Here is a 25,294-nt window from a genome sequence, read left to right on the forward strand (position 1 = left end):
GTTTCCCGCATCTCAGGTATTTCTCCTGAGAAGACCCAGATATCTCAAATGTCTTGAGTTTCAGAGGAGATCTCAATTATGTTACAAACCGATTTGCAAAGTCAGCTTCAAATGTCAACTCTAAATATTTTAATATAAACACAAACTTACCAAAAGTTTATTTCAAGCAATCTTCATTAATTGTACACCTACATACTCGTGTATTTTATTAATGGTCTCTGCTTGAATTATTTGTCATTTATCCCAAGCAATTTTAGGAGAAACATCCGAGAAAAAATTAAGATAAAACAAAATGATTTGAGAGAAAACATTGCAATCAGGTGGTACTTAATAAAAAGCTTTTATTTTTAAATAACATCACACAATAATCTGCAAAATGCATAATGTAAATAAAAGCACAACAACAAAAACTACTTTTAACTTACTGAACATAAACTGTTGATGTCAGGTCAAATTACAATTGACAACTTAGTGGTATATATCAGCAAATAAAAACAAAAACACATTTCCATATTATATTCAGTCCTGCAGTTTTATGGGTCACATTACAGCTCTACAGTATATTAAGGCAGAAGTTATGGCAAAAAAGTCACTTAAACAGGCTCACATTTATTCAGTCAAAAATGGTCACACATCTTAAATCAGATCTCACAGTTAAACATGTACCATAATTATGTATCTATTGTTGGACGAATACTTCATTAACACATTAACCCGTGTTCAGAACTGCGCCTGCTGTAGGGTTGACAAAACCCTACTTAGATCACTGGTCAGTCAGTAGATTCATAAACATTAGCAGAGGCATTTAAGCTGAATGGGTCATTTCACATTACTGAAATCACATAACTGAAAAAAGCTGCACTATATCAACTCAAGATTTCTTTGAAGTAGTTCCACAAAATCTTTAAAATCAATACAACATGTGTCTCACAAAATGAAACGACTGGCCTCGGGGGCAGATTCAGTGGTCACACCATTCACAAAACGCTACTATGTGATCCGAAACTGAAGTCTTGCATAAAGCTTGTCCTGAGATTAAAAACTTCATACAGCTTGACAAAGAAAAGAACAACTAAGACTACAACAAGCAACTTAAACAATTCAAACACAAGCATACAACGTAATGTAATAGCTATGCAGCTCTATGCATTGGGATTATGAAGCCATTATATCATTGCGAGCATTTAAGAGTATGTGTACTCTTTCATTCCCTGGAAAGGCACTTCTTTAGTCTTCATCTGGAGTTGTAGTTAGGTGAATACAAGCGTAATCTCGGGCTACGCTTCATGTCTGTTCCCAAAGGCATACTGTTGTTGAAGGGGCTTTCAGTCAGTTTAGCTACACCTGAACAATGCAACATTTATAAGAACGTTATTTATAAGATCTAAATTTTAATTTAATAGAGGGTCACACATTCAAGTGAGCTAAAGTGACAGTTCCTACAAAAAATCTATCCTTGTTTCTTCATTTGGGTGTTTTTCTTTAAACAGGGATGTGAAAGTATAAAAATAATTCTATATATTTCACAAGTAGATGAAAATTCTGTCATCACTTACTCACCCTCAGGTTGTTCAAAACCTTTATAAATGTCTTTGTTCTGCTGAACACACAGGAAGATATTTGGAAGAATATCAGTAACCAGACAGATCTCATCCCCCGTTTACTGCTACAGTAGGGAAAATAAATATTATGGGAGTCAATGGGGGATGAGATCTGTTCAATTACTGAAATTCTTACATATATCTTACTTTGTGTTTATCAGAACAAAGAAACTTGGTTGGCAAACTTGAGCTGGTTTGGAACAATCTGAGGGTGAGTTCTTTTCCTTAACTGTCCCTTTAAGGTGTGTAAGTGGGTAAGGGTGAGTTCTTATGTTGTCACAAGAGTATTTTCGTATGCATGTACCTGCAGGAGGCGGGGTCTTCTGAATGAATGCAGGATGACTGACAGAATCTCTTGGAGAAAACAGTGCATGACACACTATAAGGATAAACAGAACACATAATATAATCATACTACTTTTAACTAATGTTTTTCATTAATAATATTCAAGCAGCTTTGTAGAGAATGTGCAAGTGTTTACCAATGATGACAACAGCTGTGGCAGCCAGAAGAGCAAATAAAGTGAAGAACATCACTTGATACGAGTCTATAAACTGCTGAAAAATACTAGGTCCATCTTCTGCATCCATCATTTGCGCTATAGGAGTAAATAAACATGTCAATATTAAAAAGCAATAAAAATGCAGTAACATTTGCTGTGTTCAGGCATACAGCTTTACTTAGGGGTCCATATTGTTGTATACTGACATAATCTATGGTAAAATAGACATTTCAGCACAGGTGGTTACGTTGTGAACATCGCTGTCATACACAAGCTCTCATAGCATTCTGCTTTATTAAATAAGTAACGTACCTTGCATAGAGGAGCTGCTGACATGCATGACTGTTACAGGAATGAGCAGAAGCTGATCGCTGGATGAGCTGCTTATAGAGAGCGATGTTGTCAGCGCCGCCTGTGGCGTTACCACACTAACAGTGTATTTGATATAGCTGGGAAAACTCTGGGAAAACTCCTTCTCCTGTACGGTGACTGCAGAAGAACTGCTCTTAACCTGACCAGAGACACAACCTGATCAGATTAATTTATTCAAGACAAATGAATTAAATTGTGCACAAATCAATAAACCTTGTCCAGTCCATTCCATCACTATGGAATAGTGTTGTCAAAAATATCGATATTTTGATAAGTATCGATACTGAAGAATCTGAAACGGTTCCAATACCCATGTCCCACGTATCGATATCAGCTGCGCGTTCCCGCTCTCTTTCTCTTTTCCGACAGTGAGTTAACACACTGCACGTGAACGCATAACAACAGAGCCCCGCCTCCTCTCACAGACTTGACTCGTTTGCGGTAGTTAAATAGTGTTAATGTTAGAAAAGATGGCCAGTCTCAGTAACACATCTGGCGTGGTGCAGGCTCGTTACGCTTCCCGTGTTTACCACAGCGATCCATGTATGTGCGCTGATCAATAATTTTATCCACTCGTTTCATTTGCCCTGGTTATATGTTGTTTATGTTAGTACAGAGTCTCCGCAACAGTTCTCATGTTTAATGCACGCGTTTCTGTCTTTATGTGCTCTCATCAATGATTTCATCCACTCGTCTCGTTCGCTCTGGTTAATTTGATGTTTGAAATGATGCTGGTGCGAGTAAAGTCTCCACAACAGTTCTCGCGTGTGATACACGTTTGCGCTCTATGTATGTGCGCTGTTCAATGATTCATCCACTCGTCTCATTCGCTCCGGTTAAAAGTTGTTAATGTTAGAAAGATGCGGAGTCTCTGCAACAGTTCTTGCGTTTAAGTTTGCGTTTCTGTCTATATGTGCGCTGATCAATGATTAGGCTACAGTATGGGCCTATGTGAATAAAAGCCAATTTAGCCAAATAAAAATGTAGGCTATTAACTAACATTAACGAACAATGAATAAGCAATACATTTGTTGAAGTATTTATTAATCTCTTTTAAATGTTAGTTAAAAAATACAACTATTTATGTAAGCTCCCCTGTTGAAAAATCCAGTATATGCTGGGTAAGGTATGTTTTGATCGATGCTGGTTTGATCTTAAACCAGCTAAGAACCATCTTAAATCAGCATATGACCATCTTAAACCAGCACATGAACAGTTTAAACCAGCACAAACCAGCAGTGAAACAATCATATGTTGGTAAATCAGTGTATTGTTCTTTGGTTATTAGGTGAAACACAGTCCTGTCTCTTTCCTGGGTTACTGCACACTCACCCGGTTTTTTATGTTGACACCTTACTTTCTCCACTCCAAATTTTTCCTTAAACTGCTTTGCAATACCTGCCCCGTATGCACAATCAGCACTTACACAATGAGCTAATGGTTCTGTGTGTGGGCTTGTGAAAATATCGCCTGTTTTGTGTATAATTTGGAGCTGTTGGTGTTGTCCAGTGGCAATTTCAGTGTCTGTTTTACCGTCACTCTCTGTATCCTCCCTCTCTTGGACCTGAGTCCTCAGGTCCAAACCAGTGTCAGCAAGAGACCTAGAAGGGGGGTCACAAGCTACACAGGATGTTAAATGGAACCAAGTATCTCCTTTGCCTTGGAGTTGCACACAATGTGAGGTGCGAGCTGTTACACGTAGAGGTTGAGACCAACGTGGTTCACTCCACTTTCTACGGAATGTTCTGATCCTGACCCAGTCTGTCGTGACTGGAGATGGCAGTTCCTCCGGTTGTGCTGGTACAGGAGTTACCTGATGGGAAAAGGTTCGAATCAGAGCTGTTAGTTTATCAAAATACACAGTATGTGACAATGGCTGCACTGTGTCCTCTCTCAACGCCGTGGTTGGTCCTGGAAATTGACGACCTGTAAGCAATTCAAAAGGTGTAAAGCCTGAGATCCTGTAGTTGACGACTTGGGTCATAGTTTAGGTAATGTTCCCTTTCCTCCTTCTCTTCCTCATGGTCTGGGTGCCCTGGCTGTTTCCTGCTCCTTAACCTGTGGGCTATTGGCTCACCCAGTGTCATTTTCCCTGCAAATTGAACTGGTATTGGCCCTGTTAGCATATTGGTCCCTGATTGTGGATTAGGGGTGGATGTATTTATTGGTTTTGCAAATATAATGTCTTCTTCAGTATTCTCATTGTCACCCTTCTCAGACTCTTCCTGTTCATGTCTTGTTCTCTCTACTTCTTCCATAACTCGTCGTGCTTTTACTAATGTGTCTTCCACACCCTTGTTCACTGCAGTTTTTAATTCATCAAATTCCTTGCGTATCCTGTCTATTTCACTAGTCATTTCTCCTACTTCAACATCCATTTCTCCTCCATTAATTGTCATCACTACCTGCTGTTTGGGTGGCTCATATGGTGGAGGATGGCTTAATGACGGATAGATTGAAGGTATGTGTTTCTGAAGGGGAGGAGCAGAAGGGGTAGTCTGAATGCTTCCTGCCTTTTCTTCCTTTTTCTCTCTGACTCTTGAGCTGTTCACTTCCTCTTTTCTCTCTCCACTCTGCACTTTCTGCGAGCTGAGTGCTGTGGTTGTTATCGCTACTCTAGTCCACACTCTAAGTTTCTTCTTTAGATTTTCTTCTTCACTACCATGCTTCCCTGAGTTATACCATTTTATCTTATCCTTTCCTTCTACGTGTCTGTGCCACTTACAATGTGCTTTTTTCTCCATTTCTCTAATTTTTGGTGCTAGCGGCATTCTCACTTCTTCTGCATTTTCCCACCCACAATCATCACATAACGCTACCCAGCATTTGTCTATTTCTTTCTGTCTCTGTTTCTTATCTTTCGGTTCTGTCTGTGCTAAAAGCATATATGTAACCTTTTGCCACTGCACCAACACTGGTGGACATCCATATTCATCACATTCTTTCCGAAATTCAGCCATTTTACGCACAAATTCTATTCACAGTTTGCAAAAATTATACAGTATCTATTTTCACACGGTTAAATCAGTTTTCACATCACTTTGCACAACATTCAAACATATAACAGACAATTTTGGAATATTCCTTTATGAGTTCGCCGACTCAAAGGGATTTATTTCACCCTGGCCTTTTTTGTCCCAGACGCGATTACCACAACGCACACAATTTCAATGGTTCTTTATGAGTTTACCGACTCAAGGGCCTCCAACCCACACTTTGGTACTTTATGAGTTTATTGACTCAAGGGCCTCCAACCCACACTTTACTCGTTTACACACAGATATACACTTATGTCACAGAATTTATGGTACGTCTACCAAGGGACTCAACCCAACAGAATTTATGGTCTTTCTTCAACCAAGGGACTCCAACCCAACGAATTTATGGTTTCTTCAACCAAGGGACTCCAACCCAAAATTTATGGTTTTTTCAACCAAGGGACTCCACCCAAGAATTTATGGTTTTTTCAACCAAGGGACTCAACCCAAAATTTATGGTGACGCAACGTCTTTTCCAAATTTGTGGACCAACGTCACACAATTTCTTTTAAATCTGATTTCTCAAAACTTCTCTTATACTTTACTTTTACTCATCGGAATGTTCATCAAATTCAACACAACAATTTAGGTATGTTCAATAGCAGAATTTTGATTAAACAGGCTTCTGCTTACCTTTTTATGTTGGTCGACCTGTGTGTTGAACCTGAATTCTTCCGTTTTTCCCAACGAAATGGCAAATGTGCCCTCGTCTCTTGACAAATCACGTCGGGGTCACCAATTGTTGGACTTTTAAGGCAGTCCTGCATGTCAAAAATTTGTACAGAGACTTTTCTCCAAGATATAGAAGTTTATTATCAGATGTAAAAAGGAGTAACAAAGCTTTGGGTTGTCAGACGATCTCCTCACTCCACCACAAGCCAACAACCCAAATTATCAAAAACACACATATTTATTCAGTATTTGACGTCGTGCTCATCTTCTGACTCCTCCTTTTCTCTAGGGAGTATTGCTTCTTGGCAACCAATCACCTGAACCAGTTTATCTGACTCCGTCCTTTTTTCTTAGTTCCTGCAAAACAACATCTTCTCACAACACATGTTTTACATCCTGTGGTCAGTCGCTAGTTTTGAGGAATGTTCTCTAGAGACAGTTTCTTTTGGGGAGTGTTCCCTAGAGACAGTTTCTTGNTGGCCGGACAACATACCAACATTCCCAACATTCTTTTAGTAAAAAGAAAACACTCAATCATCTAATGCTTTTAATTATGTAGCGTTGTTTCTTAATCCTATGATTCATTAAAACACATCACAACTCATGATTATACTTAAAACAAATGCAGTGGATTGATTCATAACATTTCTTTTCTGTGTGACTCTTTGTGTGTGTGTGTGTGTGTTGACTTAGTTAAATTTATGGTTCCAACCCCCACTTATCCTGTCTCACTCCGTTTGCCACAGTAACTTTTCACTGAGTAAAATAGCAAGCATATGATAAAAGCACACAGCTTAATGATTTAATGAAAGAAAACACTTATTGATTATATTGATAATTAAATCATACTTTTAACTGAAAAATATTTCCACACTAGGCAGCACAGTTTTAAAGCCACGCTTTCTGAGCCTGATTAGCACGCCGGCTCGCTTCCCACGCTTGCGCGTCCTGGAGCGCTTTGTTAGCGCCGCTGCGCCTCTGACTACGATGTTAAGTAAAACGTCTGAATAATCAAAAACCGGTAAAAGATCAGATGGTGTGCACTGCCGAATGTTCAGCAGTTCATCTCTTGTGAAACTGATTGTATGGGAAAAACATAAAACAGAACAAACTAACTAAAACAACTGGAGAGCTCCACACTGAGGCAGGCATCTGCGGCGCCATCTTGGATTATAACCGCAGTCCTTCTATATTTAGTGCCAAATAGGCCTAAAAAAGCTCCTAAATGGGGTTAGCATACATTGTTGGTTTTTAAATGATAAAGATATAAATTTAAAACAAAAGTACTTTTTATGTAGTCTGTTTATTGGTAAATGCAGAACACTGAAGAATGAGACGCAAGAACCAAGGTATAGCCCAAACAGCTGAAGTTAAATATAAGAAAAATGAGCCAAATGAGTTGTGGTCTTGTAGGCCAGGAGCAGAGTCTTGAATTTGATTCGAGCGACTATAGGGAGCCAATGTAACTTAGTGAAGAGAGGAGTGACGTGCGCTCTCTGCAGTTCATTGAAGACCACTCTTGCCGCCGCATTCTGGATCATCTGTAGAGGTTTGGTTGTGCAAGCTGGAAGTCCAGCCAGTAGCGCATTGCAGTAGTCCAGTCTGGACAGAACAAGAGCCTGGACTAGGACTTGCGTAGCATGCTCTGATAGGAAAGGTCTAGTTTTCTTAATATTGTAGAGGATGAATCTACAGGACCGGGTGGTGCGTAAACGATAGTAAACGATGGTTACTGTAGTAAAACCATGGTTTTGCCCTAAGTAATCAATGCACCAAAAAACCATGGTTACTACACTTGTACCACAAAAAAAACATGGTTAATTTTCGTAAGGGTAACAGCAGCTTCCGTGCCGTTAGAGCTAACTTGCGCATCTCTGGTCAATAATACGCTGATCATAGGCTGCTTTTAAATAAACACTTTTATTTATAAAACAAAAGTTTGGCTTTGCCCAGATTTGCCTACATTTTTTAACAAAATAAACACAGGCTTTATTACTCCCTTCAGACGTTCAGCCCAAGCAATGACTTGATAAACTAATAAACAACGGAGCCAAGTACGGTGCAGTTGACGCTGATTTGATTTAATTCTCCTTCTTACATCTTCTCTCGGATCTGTTTCGACTCCATTTCTTTAAGAATGGACCGTCCCACAGAGGCGGAGCCAGAGGGGGATCCTGGGTGCTACCCCAAAATTTGATTCGCTACTTATGTTGATTGACATCTGATTTCACCTTTCGTTGAACAACGCTTTTATTTTGACGTTCGGGGCCCATGCTTGCACGTGACGTCACCGCACACGAAATTCAAGCGAGTCTAGTTGAGAATGAGAACGGGAAAATGTTGTGCGATGGATTGTACAGCGCGAAATCTGAGATTTATTTTTAAAAACTGACGAAAGAGAGAAAAGAAGCAAATGGACCGCTGCAATTTGCTAAACAAATGGAATATTCAAAAGTACAAGCTTGCTTGCTAGCCATTTCAAGTCTGACCCAGCCAGGTACGTTTTTTTGTTGAACCATACCATTATAGTGTTATCTACCTACTTTCTAACGTTACACTTTTAAATGTTGCGTAAATGTAAAGTTTTCCTAGCGTTTTCTAACTTTAGATAAATATAAACTGTGTTGGGAGAGATCCTCTATTTCTTTTAACATTCTAAGCAGGTGTACTTCATACAAACTTTAGAAGGAAGAAATAAGTTTCCCTCTTTAGCCTTGGCTTTAGGATTCCTAAACAACTTTTCATTGTGTATGTTTATGTTAGGCTCCATTAACAGATAGTAAATCGGTTCCCAACATAATATACATTGTTTACATCAGGGTCGGAAATTAACAGAGGCTTTGGAAAAAATGACAACAAGGTGAACAAATCTGCTCTCCAAGTTCAAGACAAAATAGGAAAAATAGTCCACGCATAATAAAAAACTAGCTATGACAGTCGCAATGTAAATAAGATTTAGGTGAAAATGAACGAATGTGGATGACAGCTTCTTTGCTCTGCTACTGCTTTGAGCATTACAGCCAATCAAGTTCAGGGTATGAATAATCTGACCAATCAGAGGTGTTTAAATGATTCACCGGTGAAGAAGAGCTGTGCTGAAGTGCGTCACGCTCAAAAAGTTTATCACTAACAACCGCGTACAGATAAGATGTAAGAAAGAGATTCATTAGTCAGACTCTTTACTGTATTACCTGAAGCCATTGAGTGTTTTAGTGATGTTGGATGTTCTTTGTTTGTTTTCTACATATTTCCCGTTTGAATAACTGCTTTTTATGTTCCTTAGACTCAGAGAATCAAAAAAGCAATAAAACGGCAATACAATAATTCATAAACGCTTCTCGGCTTGTTTTGTAGCGTGTAAAGCGTGTGACAAGTGTTCATGTCCTAATATCTGAAAGTAATAATCAAGATGACAACATCAAGGGCAATAATCAGCATCAATGATTTTTTTAAAATCTTGCAGTCCTATGGATTGAGTTTAAGTTTTATAAGATATATGCTGCTCTGATCCACATCAATCAGTTTAAAGACACCTCTGGTGCTGCTTTGTTTCTGTTTAAATTAAACAAGTTATCAGGGTTAAGCAGGTTTTCATTATTTATATTTTATTGTTTATTTCATCTACATACATTTAGAAGTAAGTTATCACTTGTATCTCTTATCAGAAATCCTAGGATTTTTTTTTAAGAATTTGATGCCAGGTCAGGGTTAAACACACATTTTCTGTCATGGTCTGTGGACCCCCTGAAGTAGCCTGGACACCCCATATATAAAACTCTAGCTCCGCCACTGCTGTCCCATCCTCTCGACGCTCGTTTTTTAAAACTGAGAGACTGCACATTAGTGGCTCTCTTCCTAATAGAAATGCATTTAAAACACGTTCATATTTTAGAGAATGTAGTTAATATTTGCATAATTAATGACTGATCTTATCCACCCACCCGCAATTAATCAGAATGTAGGCCCTACTTTTTTGATTACCTTAAGCGAGCTGACACTACGGGACTGTGAGCTCTACTTGAATTACTATGGCGGTTACACTACACTTCTTGTCATCCTTTATCTTCTTGTTGTAGCAGCATGCACATTACACAACACAACCCAGACAAAGTGCACTAACAACAAGACTTTAGTCAAGGACCAGCAGCGAAAACACCTCCCACATGGTGAAGACTTCTAGTTTGATGGTGGATGGCAAATGAGTTGTTGGTGTGTTTACGCTATCCACTGGAATGGAGCGTGAAACATTGAAGTGTTTTTAAGGTGTTTTCTATTTTCCATTATACAGACTTGTTGCTTTAGGATAGTTTAAAATTAGCTTTATGTCTGTTATACTAGCCATTTAACACGCTCTGTAATGTTAATGAATATGTGTCAGCAGTTTTTAATTTTAATTAAACACACAATAATTTGACGCAAACCTTCTGCGCTGTGATTGGCTGGATTAGTTCCACAGTGTCACACACAACGAGATCACTTGGCGATAATATCAAGCAGGTTTGAAAATATCGTATAGCGTTTGGGATAGATCGAGACAGGTCCTGATCACATTGCACACCTGCTTATACTTAACGAGCTTCGGCGACCGAAACCGTGTCTGCAACATCATCTGGACCTGTCTCGAGCTATCCCAGACGCTACGATATTTTCAAACCTGTTTGATATTATCGTTGTGTGCGCGATTTAACGACCATGTGGAACTAATCCAGCCAATCACAGCGCAGAAGGTTTTCATCAAATTATTGCGTGGAGGAATTAAAAACCGCTGGCATGTATTCATTAACATTATAAGGCGTGTTAAATGGCTAGTGTAACAGACATACAGTTGTTTTCAACTATCCTAAAGCACCAAGTCTGTATAATGGAATATAGAAAACACTTTAAAAAAACACTTCAATATTTCACGCTACATTCCAGTGGATGGCGTAAACGCACCAACAACTTATTTGCCATCCACCATCAAACTAGAAATGTTCACAATGTATTATGTGTTTTCGCTGTTGGTCCTTGACCAAAGTCTTGTAGTTAGCACACTTTGTCAGCGTTGTGTTGTGTAGTGTGCGTGCTGCTACAACAAGAAGATGACGGATGACAAGAAACCTAGTTGTGTAGTGTAAGCGCCATAGAAATTCAAGTTGTCTCACAGTCCTGTAGTGTCAGCTCGGCTTAACAGGGAACGTTCGCACAACTTTCGCCAACGTTCTTTAAAAGTTGTCTAAAAGTTAGTACAAAACGTTCTTCAAATAACGTTTATGGAACGTTCTCATAACGTTATATTTAGTTAATATGCGTTCTCAAAATGATGAGAAAACGTTCTTAGAACAATGTTCTCGGAACGTCCTTATGACGTTATTCATACTTGATGAATGTTCTCAAAACGATGAGAGAAAACGTTCTTAGAACAATGTTCTCGGAACGTCCTTATGACGTTATTTATACTTGATGAATGTTTTCAAAACGATGAGAGAAAACGTTCTTAGAACAATGTTCTCAGAACGGCCTTATGACGTTATTTATACTTGACGAATGTTCTCAAAACGATGAGAGAAAACGTTCTTAGAACAATGTTCTCGGTACGTATACTTGATGAATGTTCTCATAACGATGAGAGAAAACGTTCTTAGAACAATGTTCTCGGAACGTCCTTTTGACGTTATTCATACTTGATGAATGTTCTCATAATGATGAGAGAAATCGTTATTTTTATTCTTTTTTTGTGGGCATTTCAATTAATTCAGGTGCATTCCCCTCCCAGATAGCAAACTGACATTGAACAATGTCGATTTCTGGTTATAAATGTCATTATCGGGCGTCAATCAGATGTCCATGTCGAATCAACATTCACAATTTGGAAGGTACATCAGTAGGTTTTCGTCAAGAATAAAATATAAATTCAAAATCGAAATGGGGTTATCAACACGACGCATCAGGTCGGAATCATAACCTAATTTGGAAACTTGGTGGGAGGAGTCGGAGTTCTGCTCGCTCGTGACGTCAACACGCTCGTGCGTGCACACAACTTTGCGCGGCCAACTTTCGCCAGAGTACATCTGAGGTAAGCAAATGTTTTGATTTTACATAGTTTTTTATACTGAAATATAATATATTTGACCAATATTTTGTTATTGTAGTTTTAATGTGTTATATTGTGTAGGTTTGAAATGTTCTTGCATCATAATCTTGTAATTTATCGTTGTGTTAGCACACGGCCTGGTGAGCCGGTAGTAACGTTAAACTCTGAGGTAAATGTTAATGCCGTTTTAGTTGTTTAAAACTGCCACATGTAGCATCGACCACGTGTAAAACTTTATAATTTTCTAAAATTTAAGATGAAAGCGATCACGTACTTATGACAGCTAGAACATGAAGCACGTAAACTAAATGAGCACACAGATTGTAATTATGCTTTTAGTTATTCAACATTGTATCTATGTTGCCAGGTTTTTTGTTTGTACCTGAAACTTAAGGCACCACTTCAGCTCAGTTATGTAAGTAAAACGTTATCAAGTAATTATTAAACATCAGTAAACAGTCAGTAATGAAATAAGAACAAATTGCAAATAGAACAGGTACAAATTATGTAAACAGTGTGTTTATTTAAGCGTTGATTAATTCAGTAAACTAGTGAAATAAAACATTGAAGAGTGATCACTGTTGTTCTTAATACATTTGCATCTCACAGAATGTTTTTTATGATTTCTGACTGTGATTTGACATAAAAGCCTGTGATTGTTATTATTTCCTCAGACTGTGTTCAGGGGAAACCTGGAGCCAGTGAACCAGTACACTGCCAATGATGAGGCACGGAGGGGCCATCTCCGCCACTGAAGCCATTCTGAACAACTGCTTTATCAGAGTGTACTAGCACACCTCCAACACACAAGAGCAGGGACCCAGTCAGAGCTTGAACCCTGGTAAGTAGTTTTCGCCGGGAGTGAAAGAGAGATACCCAAACATTAAAATTTGGTCATCATTTGCTCACCCTCCAGTTGTTACAAAACTGTATAAATTTCTTTGTTATTCTGAACACAAATTAAGATATTTTAATAAGTTTGTTTCAAAGTAATTTTGGGTCAAATTGGGCCATTCCCATAGTAGGACAAAAGACTACTATTAAAGTCAGTGGTGACCCAAAACGGCTTAGTTACAGACTTTCATTAATATATCTTCATTTGTGTTCAACACAACAAATAAATTTATACAGGTTTCTAAGGCTGGTGGATGAGCAAATGATGACAAAATTTTCATTTTTGGATGAACTATTCCTTTAAAATGCAGGAATGAATCCACTACATTATTGTTCCATCAACAACAGTTATTAGTTCAGTTTGGTTCCAATATGTACACAATAGATTTTTGTTCTGTTGCGTAGTTACAGTTATGTGAATAGGCTTGTGAATGCATGAATTTGTAATGGGTTTAAATTCTATGGTTGTTATTGCTGGTCTTTTTTTCTGTGAAACCCAGATGAAGAGATCAAGAGGCCTGACAGATGTTGACCTGCAGAACACCACACTGAGCAGACTTGTGCCACCGTTTTGCATAAAGTATGTCACAAACCAAAGAGAAACGCTGCGCTGCTTCTTTAACTACTGAACAATGACATCAATGACTGTGTGTGCACCCCACAGATACCTTGCGCTGCGTCTTTGCCAAACACATTGTTGACTGTATGCGCACTGCACAGACGGGTCGCGCCTCGTCTTGCCGAACACAAAGTTTTAATGTACGTGCACTCGCGTCTTTGGTAACTGTGCACATTGTTTTGTTTGACTGTACATATACTGGCAGCGCGCAGCTCCAGCCGCAACTAAATGACATTATACTTGTTTCATATTGACATTTATATGCATACTGATCAACCTGTATGGACCTCAAAATAAATAGACTGCTGTTGTTATGTACGTAGGAGGGTTAGATTATTTAGTGTAGAGGTCATTTAAAGAGTGATACACAAAGTGATGGAAAATATTTATTTTCATGCATGTTAAAAATGTGGAAAGAACTCACTGCATCTCACCCTTTCCTGGCTGCATTATTATTTGTAAAGTAGAGTTTATGGAATGTGTGCATACATTGTTACAAGTATGACAGTTAACATTTCAAAACAACATTTATTTATTTTGTTTAATATTTTATTAATTTAGGGAAATGGGAAAGATTCTTAGCCCTCATCAGTCTATTTGGATGTTGTTGATAGTGTAAAAACATCAACTTTAAATCACGTGTGATTGATGGATTAGCATTGCTCAACAATACTTACTAACTTACAGTCAACAACACTTATTCAATTAATGTAAAATAGTTTTATTTTTATTTTAGTTTTACTTGACAAATTATTTTTAACAATTTAACTGTTAAATCTGTGAACATTCTTACCTGTGTTAAATAAGTTAGTAACATCTATTTACAATCTATCTATTTACTTTACAGATGGAGCATGAAGAGACAGGGCATGGACCACATCTCTAGTTTTTACGCACCCACCCCCACACACACATTCAGATAAGATTTCTCACTGATTAAATGTTCATATGAAAGTTTGTTACGTTTTGGTGGTCAAGTTATAATTCATTGTCATAAATCTAAATTAAGAGTTTGGTTCCAAAATGAGGTAACTACGTTTTTTTTTTCAAAAAACATGTTTTTTTATTGAGCACTCCAATTCATATAAATCAAAGTGCAGCTGGTTTGTTTTGATTTAAGCTATGGTGACTAAAAAAGTACAGCTAACTAACACAAAAACATGATAACGTAATAAAAAAAGATTTTTGAAAAATTAATGAGTTTTAAAACTCATTAATGTTAATGAGTTTTTAAAAAGCTTTTATAATTAAAATACCTGTTGATTGCACATGTAACTGTTGTATACTTTTTTGTTACTGGAATGATGTTAATAAACATGATGTTGAAAGGGAAGGTTGCAGCACTGCTCATCTTAAAATAACATTTTAATAACCTAATCTAAATTATTTTTTGTTCCAAATAAACGTTCCTAGAACGTTGGATTTTCAATACATTTTTGGTGGTAAGAACGTTATAGGAAAATTATGCTAACCATACATTAACGTTCCAGCAACGTTAAGCAAACTGGACTTTTTAACGTTCTTCTAATGTTACCAATAAACGTTTTTGGAACGTTAGATTTTCAATACATTTTTGGTTGCAAGAACGTTATGGGAACATTATGCAAACCATAAAAGAACGTTCCAGCAACGTTAAGCAAACTGGACATTTTTACGTTTTTGGAACATTTTAAATAACGTTCCCACAATCAAAACAGAACGTTTGGAAAACGTTCTCAGAACATAATTTTGTTAGCTGGGCGCAATCCGCGCATCACTATTCCAGACCTTCAGTATGAACGGCTTTCCAAACAAAAGTAATGCTCTCTTCCTTTAAAGAGGCAAAAATCCGTTTCCAACCCAAATATATGTAAACCGTTTTAAGACGATAGACGAAAAACAACTCCTTACCATTACGACATAACCATACAATAACCGCATGCGATGTCTCAGAATTTATTAGAAAAGTTTAAACAGGACAATTGAATAATAAATAAAACAGAGCGGACTGTGACAAAAGACATTTAAAGTAAAAACAGTCTGTGACGATAAATATTATTAACGAAAAAATAACTTTAAATTTCGTGTACAGAATTTTCTGTCGCAATATACTGATCATAGAACAGAACATATGCAATGCAGTTGTATATATCAATCTCATACAAAAAAAATACAATAAAAATAAGACAAATACAAAAACTATAAGAAAAAAAATACATGGATTTAAATGTTACAAAGTTTGCCTGTCTTCTTTCGTTTTTATTGATGGAAAACGGAAGAAAGCAGCAGACAGCAGGGGGCGCTGTTAGTAGTTGAAAGTAATCACTTATTTGAATACATTTATCATGATTTTACAGTAGTAACTGAAATTGTTTCGTGGAAATTGTATTTTTCATACAAGTTACTTTACAGTTTTCTGATGAGTGATCACTCTGATCATCCAATGAATAAATTTAATTCAGGTATAGTTTCCCAAGTAAGTTTAGTTTCGTTTGTTGATTATTATGCAACACAGTGTGTAAGAATCTGGAAAACTACATTGATATCTCTACAGTATAATACAACCTATACTTAATTTCAATGTGCATTGCTATTGTATAATATTGAATATTTACATCAGCACAAATTCCCCATTAGTAAACAATTAGCAACTGGTCTACAAAAAGACATCGAGTGAGCGTTCAAAATTCCTCTCTTTCTTTCTTTCTTTCTTTCTTTCTTTCTTTCTTTCTTTCTTTCTTTCTTTCTTTCTTTCTTTCTTTCTTTCTTTCTTTCTTTCTTTCTTTCTTTCTTTCTTTCTTTCTTTCTTTCTTTCTTTCTTTCTTTCTTTCTTTCTTTCTTTCTTTCTTAGTATCAAGGAGTAACCATTTGGCTAATATTTTAGTATTTCTAGTTTAAATTTGGGATCATCTTTCATTTCAGAGATCAGCTGGCCTCCTAAACATCCAAGATTGTTCATGTACAGATCCAGCTCTCTCAGGTGTGAGGGGTTTGATCTCAGAGCTGATGCCAGAACAGCACAACCGTTATCTGTGATGCCACAAGTTTCCAGACTGCAAAGAGAACAGTGAAGCAGTGATACACCAGGGTCTTTGACTGAGGACTGTGTGAAACAATGAGGATAAAAGCATGAGGATTAAAACCATGTCCTTACCGGAGGATCTCCAGTTTACAGTTAGGATAAGCCAGTGCAGAAGAGAGCAGTTTTATTCCTGGGTTAGTCAGTTTATTCTGAGACAGATCCAGTTCTTTCAGGTGCGAGGGGTTTGTTTTTAGAGTTGAAGCCAGAGCATCGTAACCTTCATCTGTAATTTTACAATCTCTCAGTCTGTGTATTAATAATAAGAAACAAACCCTCATATTACTATTACTTTGAAAAAAAAAAAACCATCACAAAATATGACATGCTTTTAAACTTACCGCAGAACTTGTAATTTACAGTTAGGATCTCCCAAAGCTGCAAAAAGCGGCTGCACTCCTGAGTCACCAATTTTGTTCCAGTTTAAAGTTAGCTTCTTTAGGTTTAAGCAGCTTGATTTTAATGCCGAAGCCAAAGTCGCACAGCCCTCATCTGTGACACCACAATTATCCAACCTGCGTGAAGTATGACACATTTATTTCCGTCTCAAGCTTTTACATAGACACACACACAAATTCTATCAGAGCAATTTCTTAATCTTGCCTTAGAATTTCGAGATTACAACCAGAGCTCTCCAGATTGACAAGGAGTCTCTTTACTCCGTTGTTTGTAAGATTATTTGCAGACAGATCCAGTTCTCTCAGGTGTACGGGGTTTGATATCAGCGCTGAAGCCAGCACAGCGCAACCTTCATGAGCGATACAGCAATTCTCCAGCCTGCAAAAAAAAAAAGCTCAATAGCAGTTTGAGTAATTTATTACTCTCAATGCATTTCTTACTCTGTGATTAACTTACAGTAATATCTCCAGTTCACAGTTAGAAGACCCCAGTGCCCCAGAAAGCAGTTTGATTCCTATATCTCCTAATTTATTCTTAGACAAATTTAGTTCTCTAAGGTGTGAGGGGTTTGAACTTAGAAGTGAAACCAGCGCAGCATCAGCTTCATGTGTGATACCACAATTTCTCAACCTGCAGAGAAAAAAGAAGAAAAAAAGGAGCAGTTAGTTTGACACAGTTTGTGTTTCTTTATGGAAGCAAAATAATAACCAAAAACTCAGAGCTGGGGGGATTAGAAAAAAATATACAGATAAATATTTCTATGTAGAGTAGAGTTCATGTTATGTTTAATTCTTAAAGAAGTAATCTTACAATATTTTTTCAAGTTTACAAAGTGGATTCCCCAGTTCATCTGAGAGCAGCTTCACCCCAGAGTTTCTTATTGCATTTCCTGACAGATCCAGTTCTCTCAAGTGCGAGGGGTTTGATCTTAAAGCAAAAGCCAAGGCAGCACAACCTTCATGAGTGATGCCACAGCTCTTCAGTCTGCATAAAGTTTTAAAATTAGTTAGTTTCGCAACATTGAAGGTAGAGTATTGATATTTACTTTGTCTGTTTTATTGCAGATAAGGCTATAAGAGCTGAAATGCTGTAAAAATAAATCCCAAAAATAGTTCAAGAAACGGGATCTTACCTCAATGCCTCCAGCGGACAGTGAGTATTCGCCAGTCCTGTACAGAGATGCTTCACTCCTGCATCCTTTATATTGCTGTCTGTTAAGATCAGTTCTCTCAGACACGAAGTCTTTGAGGTGAGGGCAGAAACCAAAGTAGCACAGTCTTTCTGTGTCAGGCTGTGTTCACAAAGTCTGCAAAAAATAATTTGATTGCATAATAAATGTCTCCTTAATAAAACAAAACAACATGTAAGTGGGGAAAAAAATAGTAGAAATAATAACGTCTATTTGGACGATACAAAATAATCCAGTAATAGCAATTTTATTCATTTGCACAATTTATCATCGTTTCATTTTGTGATATGCATTATATGAAAAATAATCACATAGTAGAATCCAAAGGCACTTTTTGTAATGTCAGTATATTTTAATCTGCTACAAACATCTTCAAATGATCTTGTACACTCTTAAAAATAAAGGTGCTTTACGATGCCATCGAAGAACCTTTTTTGTCTAAATGGTTCTATAAAGAACCTTTCTGTTTCACGAAAGGTTCTTTGTGGCGAAAACGGTTCTTCAGATTATAAAAAGGTAAGAAAGAGACGGTTCTTTGTGGAACCAAAAATGGTTCTTCTATGGCATCGCTGTGAAGAACCTTTATTTTTAAGAGTTTAACAGTTGCCTCTAGTATGACATACCTTGCTGTTTTCGATGCTTCAATCACGGGCCGTAGCCATTGAATGACTGCATTTGCTGTGATGTGTTTCTCAACATAGTTGTCTAAATCAAACACATCAAGAGATTGTCCTGAGGTCAGCAAGACAAAAACCAATGCCGACCACTGCGAGCGTGAGAGCGTTTTATTGACTACCGAGCCACATTTAAGATAATTCTGAACTTCCTCCACTAGATAATGATCATTCAGTTCATTCAGACAGTGGAAGAGATTGATGGACTTCTCAGGGGACAGGTTTTCTTTAATCTTCGTCTTGATGAGCTGGGCTATCTCTTTGCTGTATGAGAGTCTTTCTGGCTCTGTGAACAGATTTTGTAAGAGGGACTGGTTGGACTCCAGTGAGAAACCCACAAAGAAGCGAAGAAAAATGTCCCAATGTCCATTGGGACTCTGCAGAGCTTTACTCACTGCTCTTTGATACAGGGCAGAAAGTGAATAATGTGAAGCGAACGCGCAAGCCAGAATGCTGGACAAACCACTCGGATTGTCTAATACGTGTACATTTTCATTTATGAAGGTGAGGAACACATATAGAGCCGCAAGATGTTCTTGAACACTTAGATGGACGAAGCAGTAAGCCTTTCCTTGAAACAGTCCTGATTGTTCTCTGAAGATCTGAGTGCACAATCCTGAAAACACAGACGCTTCTTGCACGTCAATATCACATTGTCTGAGATCTTCCTCGTAGAAGATTAAATTCCCTTTCTCGAGCTGCTGAAAAGCAAGTTTCCCCAGTTTAAATATCATGTCTTCATTATTCATCTTTCTTTCATAATCCTTCTCATGTTTATATATGCTTATGAGCAGAAAGTGTGTGTACATTTGAGTTAGAGTCGTGGGGATCTCTTCATCACTCTCAGCTTCGCTCAACATTCTCTCGAGAACAGTGGCAGAAATCCAGCAGAACACTGGGATGTGACACATGATGTACAGACTCCTCGATGACTTTAGATGCGAGATGATTTTGTTTGCCAGACTCCCATCCTTGATTCTCTTTCTGAAGTATACCTCCTTCTGTGGGTCAGTGAAGCCTCGTACCTCTGTGACTCGATGGACACACTCAGAGGGGATGAGATCAGCTGCTGCCGGTCTGGAGGTGATCCAGATGAGAGCGGAGGGAAGCAGATTCCCCGCGATGAGGTTTGTCAGCATCACGCCCACTGAGGCCGATTCATTGACATCACGCAACCTCACGCTGCTGTGAAAATCCAGAGACAGACGACACTCATCCAAACCATCAAAGATGAACAACACTTTATATTTATCACCGCTTATGTCCAATTCTTTTGATTCTGGGAGGAAAATATGAAGAACGTCTTTGAGACTAACTTTTTGGTCCTTCATCAGATTGAGCTCTCTGAAAGGCAGTGGAAATATGAGGTGAACATCTTGATTCTCTTTCCCTGCAGCCCAATCCAGAATGAACTTCTGCACAGAGACTGTTTTTCCAATGCCGGCGACTCCTCTTGTCAGCACAGTTCTGATGGGTTTGTCTTGTTCGGAGGAAGGTTTGAAGATATCGTTGCATTTGATCGGTCTGTCCTCCTCTCTCGCTGCTCTCCTGAACGCTGCTTCAATCTGTCTCACCTCATGTTCAGCGTTGACCTCTCCACATCCACCTTCTGTGATGTGAAGCTCAGTATAGGTGTCATCGAGAGGTACGAGGCTGTTTGATGTTCCTTCATGCAAACACTGCAATTGGTTCCTTGATTTAATAGATGTGATAGTGCTGAAAGATCAAGATACAAATTGTCATTCATATTTGCTCACAGAGTAGATTATTATTTGAGTTCCTGCGATTACACAAAAAGAATGTCACATTTGTTATACATGTACATGTCATCTCATTTTTACCTTAATTCCTCCAGATGCTCCATAGAACTCTTGCGCTCTTGTCTTGGAGAATCTGATCCAACTGGCAGAAGTAAGCTGCAGAAAAACACAAATATTGAAACAATAATTTGCTGGTGCATGCTTGCAGTCCTGATAATGTTGATATTATCAGGAATCTATTCACCTCAGTCACGTCACATTCTAGAACAACACAAACTATTTCAACATAGCAACCTGTGGTTAGGATCCCTTCCTTGTGTAACCTTTCAAGAGGATGTTTTTGTTTGCTTAACAACCTTTGTGCATGTATACCCGTGTGTGCAGACTCAATTACCGTGATCCATCTCTCTCCGTCTTTTAACCCTGCTGTTCTAACGGACATCATGTAAAACTACTCACTGAAAGGTGACAGAAATAAGAGTTTGGTTATGTTTATATTTCACCTGGGTCCTTTAAAATCCGGTGGATGGTTTATTGACTGTCTGCTCTTCGTGGAGTCATGGCTGGGGCTCGGAGAAGCAGATCTCCCCTGCTGTACTGAGCTACAAGTAAAACAGAGACATACGTAATTCAGTGAAGTTTTAATGATATTGTATTGTACATTTATTTGCTGACATTGTTTTTTTTATATCTGTGGAGCTGTTAAATATAAACCAAGACCTTTGACTAACAAAATGCAAACTACTTTAGCATAGTACTTTATAAAACACTGAAACCCATGTGCTACACTCTGTTTACTGTTATGTTCTTTAATACGAGGTGGCACTGTTTAAGTGGTTTGTGCACCATGCAAAAAAATAAAATAAAAAAAGCAGGCAATATCCTTAGTAGTTTAGTATCCAAAAAAAAACAATGAACATTTTCACCCGGACCCTTGAAATTCCACCAGGTGATCCAAAGACTGGTTGCTCGTCTTGAGCTCATGACCGGGGTCGGATCCTCCTGGCTGAAGTAAACTGAAGTAAATACAAATATTGAAACATTAGTTCAGTGGAGTTTCCAAATATTTTCATCTGTGTGGCAATTGAGTTCACATTTATGATCTGGAGCACCAATTTCTGCATGGACACTTTAACAGGTTTATTATTAAAATATGTTTATTTTTTTACCTGGATGCTTTAAAATCCCGTGGATGGTTTATTGACTGACTGCTCTTCACGGAGTCATGGCTGGGGTTTGGAGAAGCAGATCTCCCCTGCTGTTCTAAACTATAGTAAAACCAACCCGGTCTCATGAATTGCGTATAAATAACACGCTGTTGCATTATCGTGAAATACGTACGCCAAAGTTCGATTTTGCGTGCATATGATACGCCAATGTTTGCGTGCACCTCGCTGGAGAGCAGCCATTTTGAAACGTACATGAAGAGGAAACACTGAAATAATTAAAATAATACTGTTAGGGTTTGAGTTAGGGGACAGGTTAATAAGACAAATTGCCGGTTAATATGCACGTGCACTAAATTGGCGTATTATATGCACGCAAAAATACGCGTATTTATGCACGCAAAATCGAACTTTGGCGTACGTATTTCACGATAATGCAACGCGCGTTATTTATACGCAATTCACGAGACTGGGCTCAGTAAAACACAGATATTTTGAAACTCATGTGACGTTATGGAGAATGAACTTCACTGATTATGTGATTGTATCTGTTTAAGTGTTTTGTGCAGTATTTAGAAAAATTACAGTCATTAAGTTTACCCGAAGAGACTAGTGATCATCTTTACCTGGATCCTTTAAATTCCACCAGGTGATCTAAAGACTGGTTGCTCGTCTTGAGCTCATGACTGGGGTTTAGAGAGTCTGGTTGAAGTAAACTACAGTAAAATACAAACAATGAAATCACTTTCTATCTTTTTTTATCATTGGTGTTAGTTGCATACTTAAACACTCTCTCAAAGCTCTCAGTCTATCAAACACTAAAGATTTGTTTTTAGACGCATAGCTAAGACTTGACAAACTGGATCCTGAAACACTGCGTTACAGTGAAACACATTTCAACACGCACTTATGTTAAACTACAGTAAAGATCAAAAAGCTAAATCTCTCAGAGACCAAAGTTGTGGCTTAAGCCAATATATTTAGTTGCCGCCAAGAAACCAGTAAAGCCTTTCTTTTAACCTTTATGCATTTGTCAGCTGTTTAAACGTTTTTAAACGGTTCGTCAGAAAAATGACTTATTAGTGTCTGTACTGATACTCGTTGCTTTCAATACTTACCAGTGGGTTTTAAGAGAGGAGCGATCTATCACGTCATGCTCATCAGTCATACTGGCTCTGAAACAAGATTAATCAAACCTGAATTTATCCTTTAAATGTACAATATTTACCTACTACTGTAAAATACTACTGTAAAATATAAGACAGCTCATATGTTTGTGTGAGATGAAAGAGATAAACAACCAAATGACTTCAGAGCTCACATGAAACAGTATGTGGCCTTACTGGTTCTTGTGTAAAGACTGTTTGAAAGGTAACCTGTTTTCAGTATGACATAGAGAAAATCTCCAGATACATCACAGTTGCTTCTGAAAGTAGGCAAACAAATTTAGGAAATAACGTCAAACTTTATAACGTAAAAGGTCAAACTTTTCATTGTTACCGCGTCTAAATCAACAAGTTTTGTTTTTGCATGTCTCAAATAAACAAGAGTTGATATTACATATAGCAATAGAGAATGCAAGACAATTTGAAAGAAAGACCAACATTTGACATATAAAGCTAAACATAACACACATTTACAAATGTGTTTACTCACTTTGATTCCTCTTGTTTCGGGCACTTCCTTTATTGTAAACAGATATTTTGTCTAATTCGGAGGAGATCAGCTTTCATTTCTGACTCTCGTATGAGTCTGACAACATTGACGGGCGGATCGGAAGTGAGAAGTGAACATTCCGCCCACATCACATTAGCATGCACTCAAAAGTTTTTCTTTTTTTTCTGTACATATGACAGAATGATATAGGACTCCCCAAAGAACATGTTGAAGCATGATAATTCAGACACAATTTACTGATCCAGTATTGCATGCTTGTTACAAGAAGACAAAACGAACAAACTGAGATGAGAACTGGGACTTTTATGCTTTTGGTAGATACTTAAACACAAAATTAATTAAAGTAACATGCATTTAGGGTATCAAAGTCAAAATCGTATGGCTAATGTATTATAAAGCCTATTGTTGGTAAGCAATCATAGTTGTATATTTGTATATTTTTGCATATCTTCATAACTCAACAGAACCAAAAATATAATACATTTTTCTTTGTTTACCAAAATATGTTTTTTTTTATTTGCATTGCTTTTTAAACATGCATGTACCCGAATCAGAATTTAAGAAATAGATTTGAATTAATTTGCATTGCTTTTTGGTTAAACAAGTAAAAATACCCAGAAAGACGGTTTTACCAGAGTATCTCTAGTTTACAGAGAGGATCCTCAAGGCGTCCACAGAGCAGCGTGACTCCTGAATATTCTAATGCGTTCTCGACAGATCCAGTTCTTTCAGGTGTGAGGGGTTTGATCTCAGAGCTGAAGCCAGAGCAGCACAACCTTCTTCAATGTTACAAAATCTCAGTTTATGGAAAGAACAATGACACATTTTGATTGACAAAATATTTAGTAGTAAAAACTTTTAGGCATGTGACTGGGTCTAACAACAGAAAATTCAGTAAATCGTAAATTTCCATATGTTTACCTGGAATAATATTCTTTAACATGTCAAACTCCTGGTGAATTTAGCATTATCTTAAGTGTGTGTAGATTACAGTGAGGGTTCCTGAGTCCATCAGCGAGTAGCTCCACTCCTGAATCTCCGAAATTATTTTCAGACAGATTTTTTTTATAAGATTCTCGAATAACCCCATATTCAGTTCTGAAGTTCTGGAGTCACCTTTTCACTAGGACCTCAAAGTGCTTTGCGGGATATTGAAGGAACTCAAATTCTAAAAAATGGTTCTTGTAAGATCTGTAATCTTGTAAGTGGTTTCTGGAGAATCTCTCTTGTACAATCTAGAGGAACCCCCAAAAATTCTGCATGAAATTTTTAGTATCTGATCATTTTGATGTTTTATAAGAATACGAGTAGTCCAAAAAGTTTGGTTTTTGGCCCCTGCTATGTGAACACACATTTTAAAATCATAAATGTTGTTTTGAAAAATTTCAGCAAGCTTTTAATTATTTTATATTTCTTACTATTGATATTATATTAATTGGAGACTAAACATTTTTATTTTATAAGTCGATCCTAAGCCACTGAAATCTTTTGAAAATGTAAACGTTGTTGTGCTTTCCATCCAAACAAACTGCAGCTGCTCTGTTTATTGTGCAGTCTCGCCCTCCACAGTACTGTGGCGCTGTTGGCCCAATGTCGCAG

General features: G+C 37.7%; 2 protein-coding genes and 1 long non-coding RNA gene across 10 annotated transcripts; 1 reads left to right on the forward strand and 2 right to left on the reverse strand.

Moving 5' to 3' along the window:
• Nucleotides 1–325: 325 nt before the first annotated feature.
• Nucleotides 326–3,662, reverse strand: LOC130551273 (nuclear pore membrane glycoprotein 210-like). The gene is made up of 4 exons (XM_057328826.1): nucleotides 2,417–3,662; nucleotides 2,084–2,200; nucleotides 1,906–1,980; nucleotides 326–1,344 (listed from the first exon to the last, which is right to left on the reverse strand). Exons 1-4 carry the CDS (start codon nucleotides 2,442–2,444, stop codon nucleotides 1,235–1,237), a joined length of 330 nt encoding a protein of 109 aa, XP_057184809.1. The 5' UTR covers nucleotides 2,445–3,662; the 3' UTR covers nucleotides 326–1,234.
• Nucleotides 3,663–12,956: 9,294 nt separating this feature from the next.
• Nucleotides 12,957–14,873, forward strand: LOC130551269 (uncharacterized). Its single transcript, XR_008962569.1, has 3 exons — nucleotides 12,957–13,100; nucleotides 13,654–13,733; nucleotides 14,620–14,873. It is a non-coding gene; the product is annotated as an uncharacterized LOC130551269 (long non-coding RNA).
• An 826-nt stretch (nucleotides 14,874–15,699) lies between these two features.
• LOC130551277 (NACHT, LRR and PYD domains-containing protein 12-like) lies at nucleotides 15,700–23,891 on the reverse strand. Of its 8 annotated transcripts, none has more exons than XM_057328837.1 (16): nucleotides 23,675–23,879; nucleotides 23,362–23,444; nucleotides 23,137–23,193; nucleotides 22,645–22,734; nucleotides 22,022–22,120; nucleotides 21,779–21,868; nucleotides 21,356–21,454; nucleotides 20,934–21,008; nucleotides 19,042–20,808; nucleotides 18,362–18,535; nucleotides 18,040–18,213; nucleotides 17,686–17,859; nucleotides 17,434–17,607; nucleotides 17,172–17,345; nucleotides 16,906–17,079; nucleotides 15,700–16,804 (listed from the first exon to the last, which is right to left on the reverse strand). In XM_057328837.1, exons 3-16 carry the CDS (start codon nucleotides 23,184–23,186, stop codon nucleotides 16,624–16,626), a joined length of 3,495 nt encoding a protein of 1,164 aa, XP_057184820.1. In that variant the 5' UTR covers nucleotides 23,187–23,193; nucleotides 23,362–23,444; nucleotides 23,675–23,879; the 3' UTR covers nucleotides 15,700–16,623. The 8 variants fall into 8 exon arrangements, with proteins under 8 accessions (XP_057184820.1, XP_057184819.1, XP_057184818.1 ...); XM_057328836.1 differs by having other exon boundaries at nucleotides 23,395–23,444; nucleotides 23,675–23,878; XM_057328835.1 differs by having other exon boundaries at nucleotides 23,340–23,444; nucleotides 23,675–23,878.
• Nucleotides 23,892–25,294: the final 1,403 nt, after the last annotated feature.

Source organism: Triplophysa rosa, unplaced genomic scaffold, assembly GCF_024868665.1.
Source record: "Triplophysa rosa unplaced genomic scaffold, Trosa_1v2 scaffold85_ERROPOS632958, whole genome shotgun sequence".
Classification (NCBI taxonomy): domain Eukaryota; kingdom Metazoa; phylum Chordata; class Actinopteri; order Cypriniformes; family Nemacheilidae; genus Triplophysa; species Triplophysa rosa.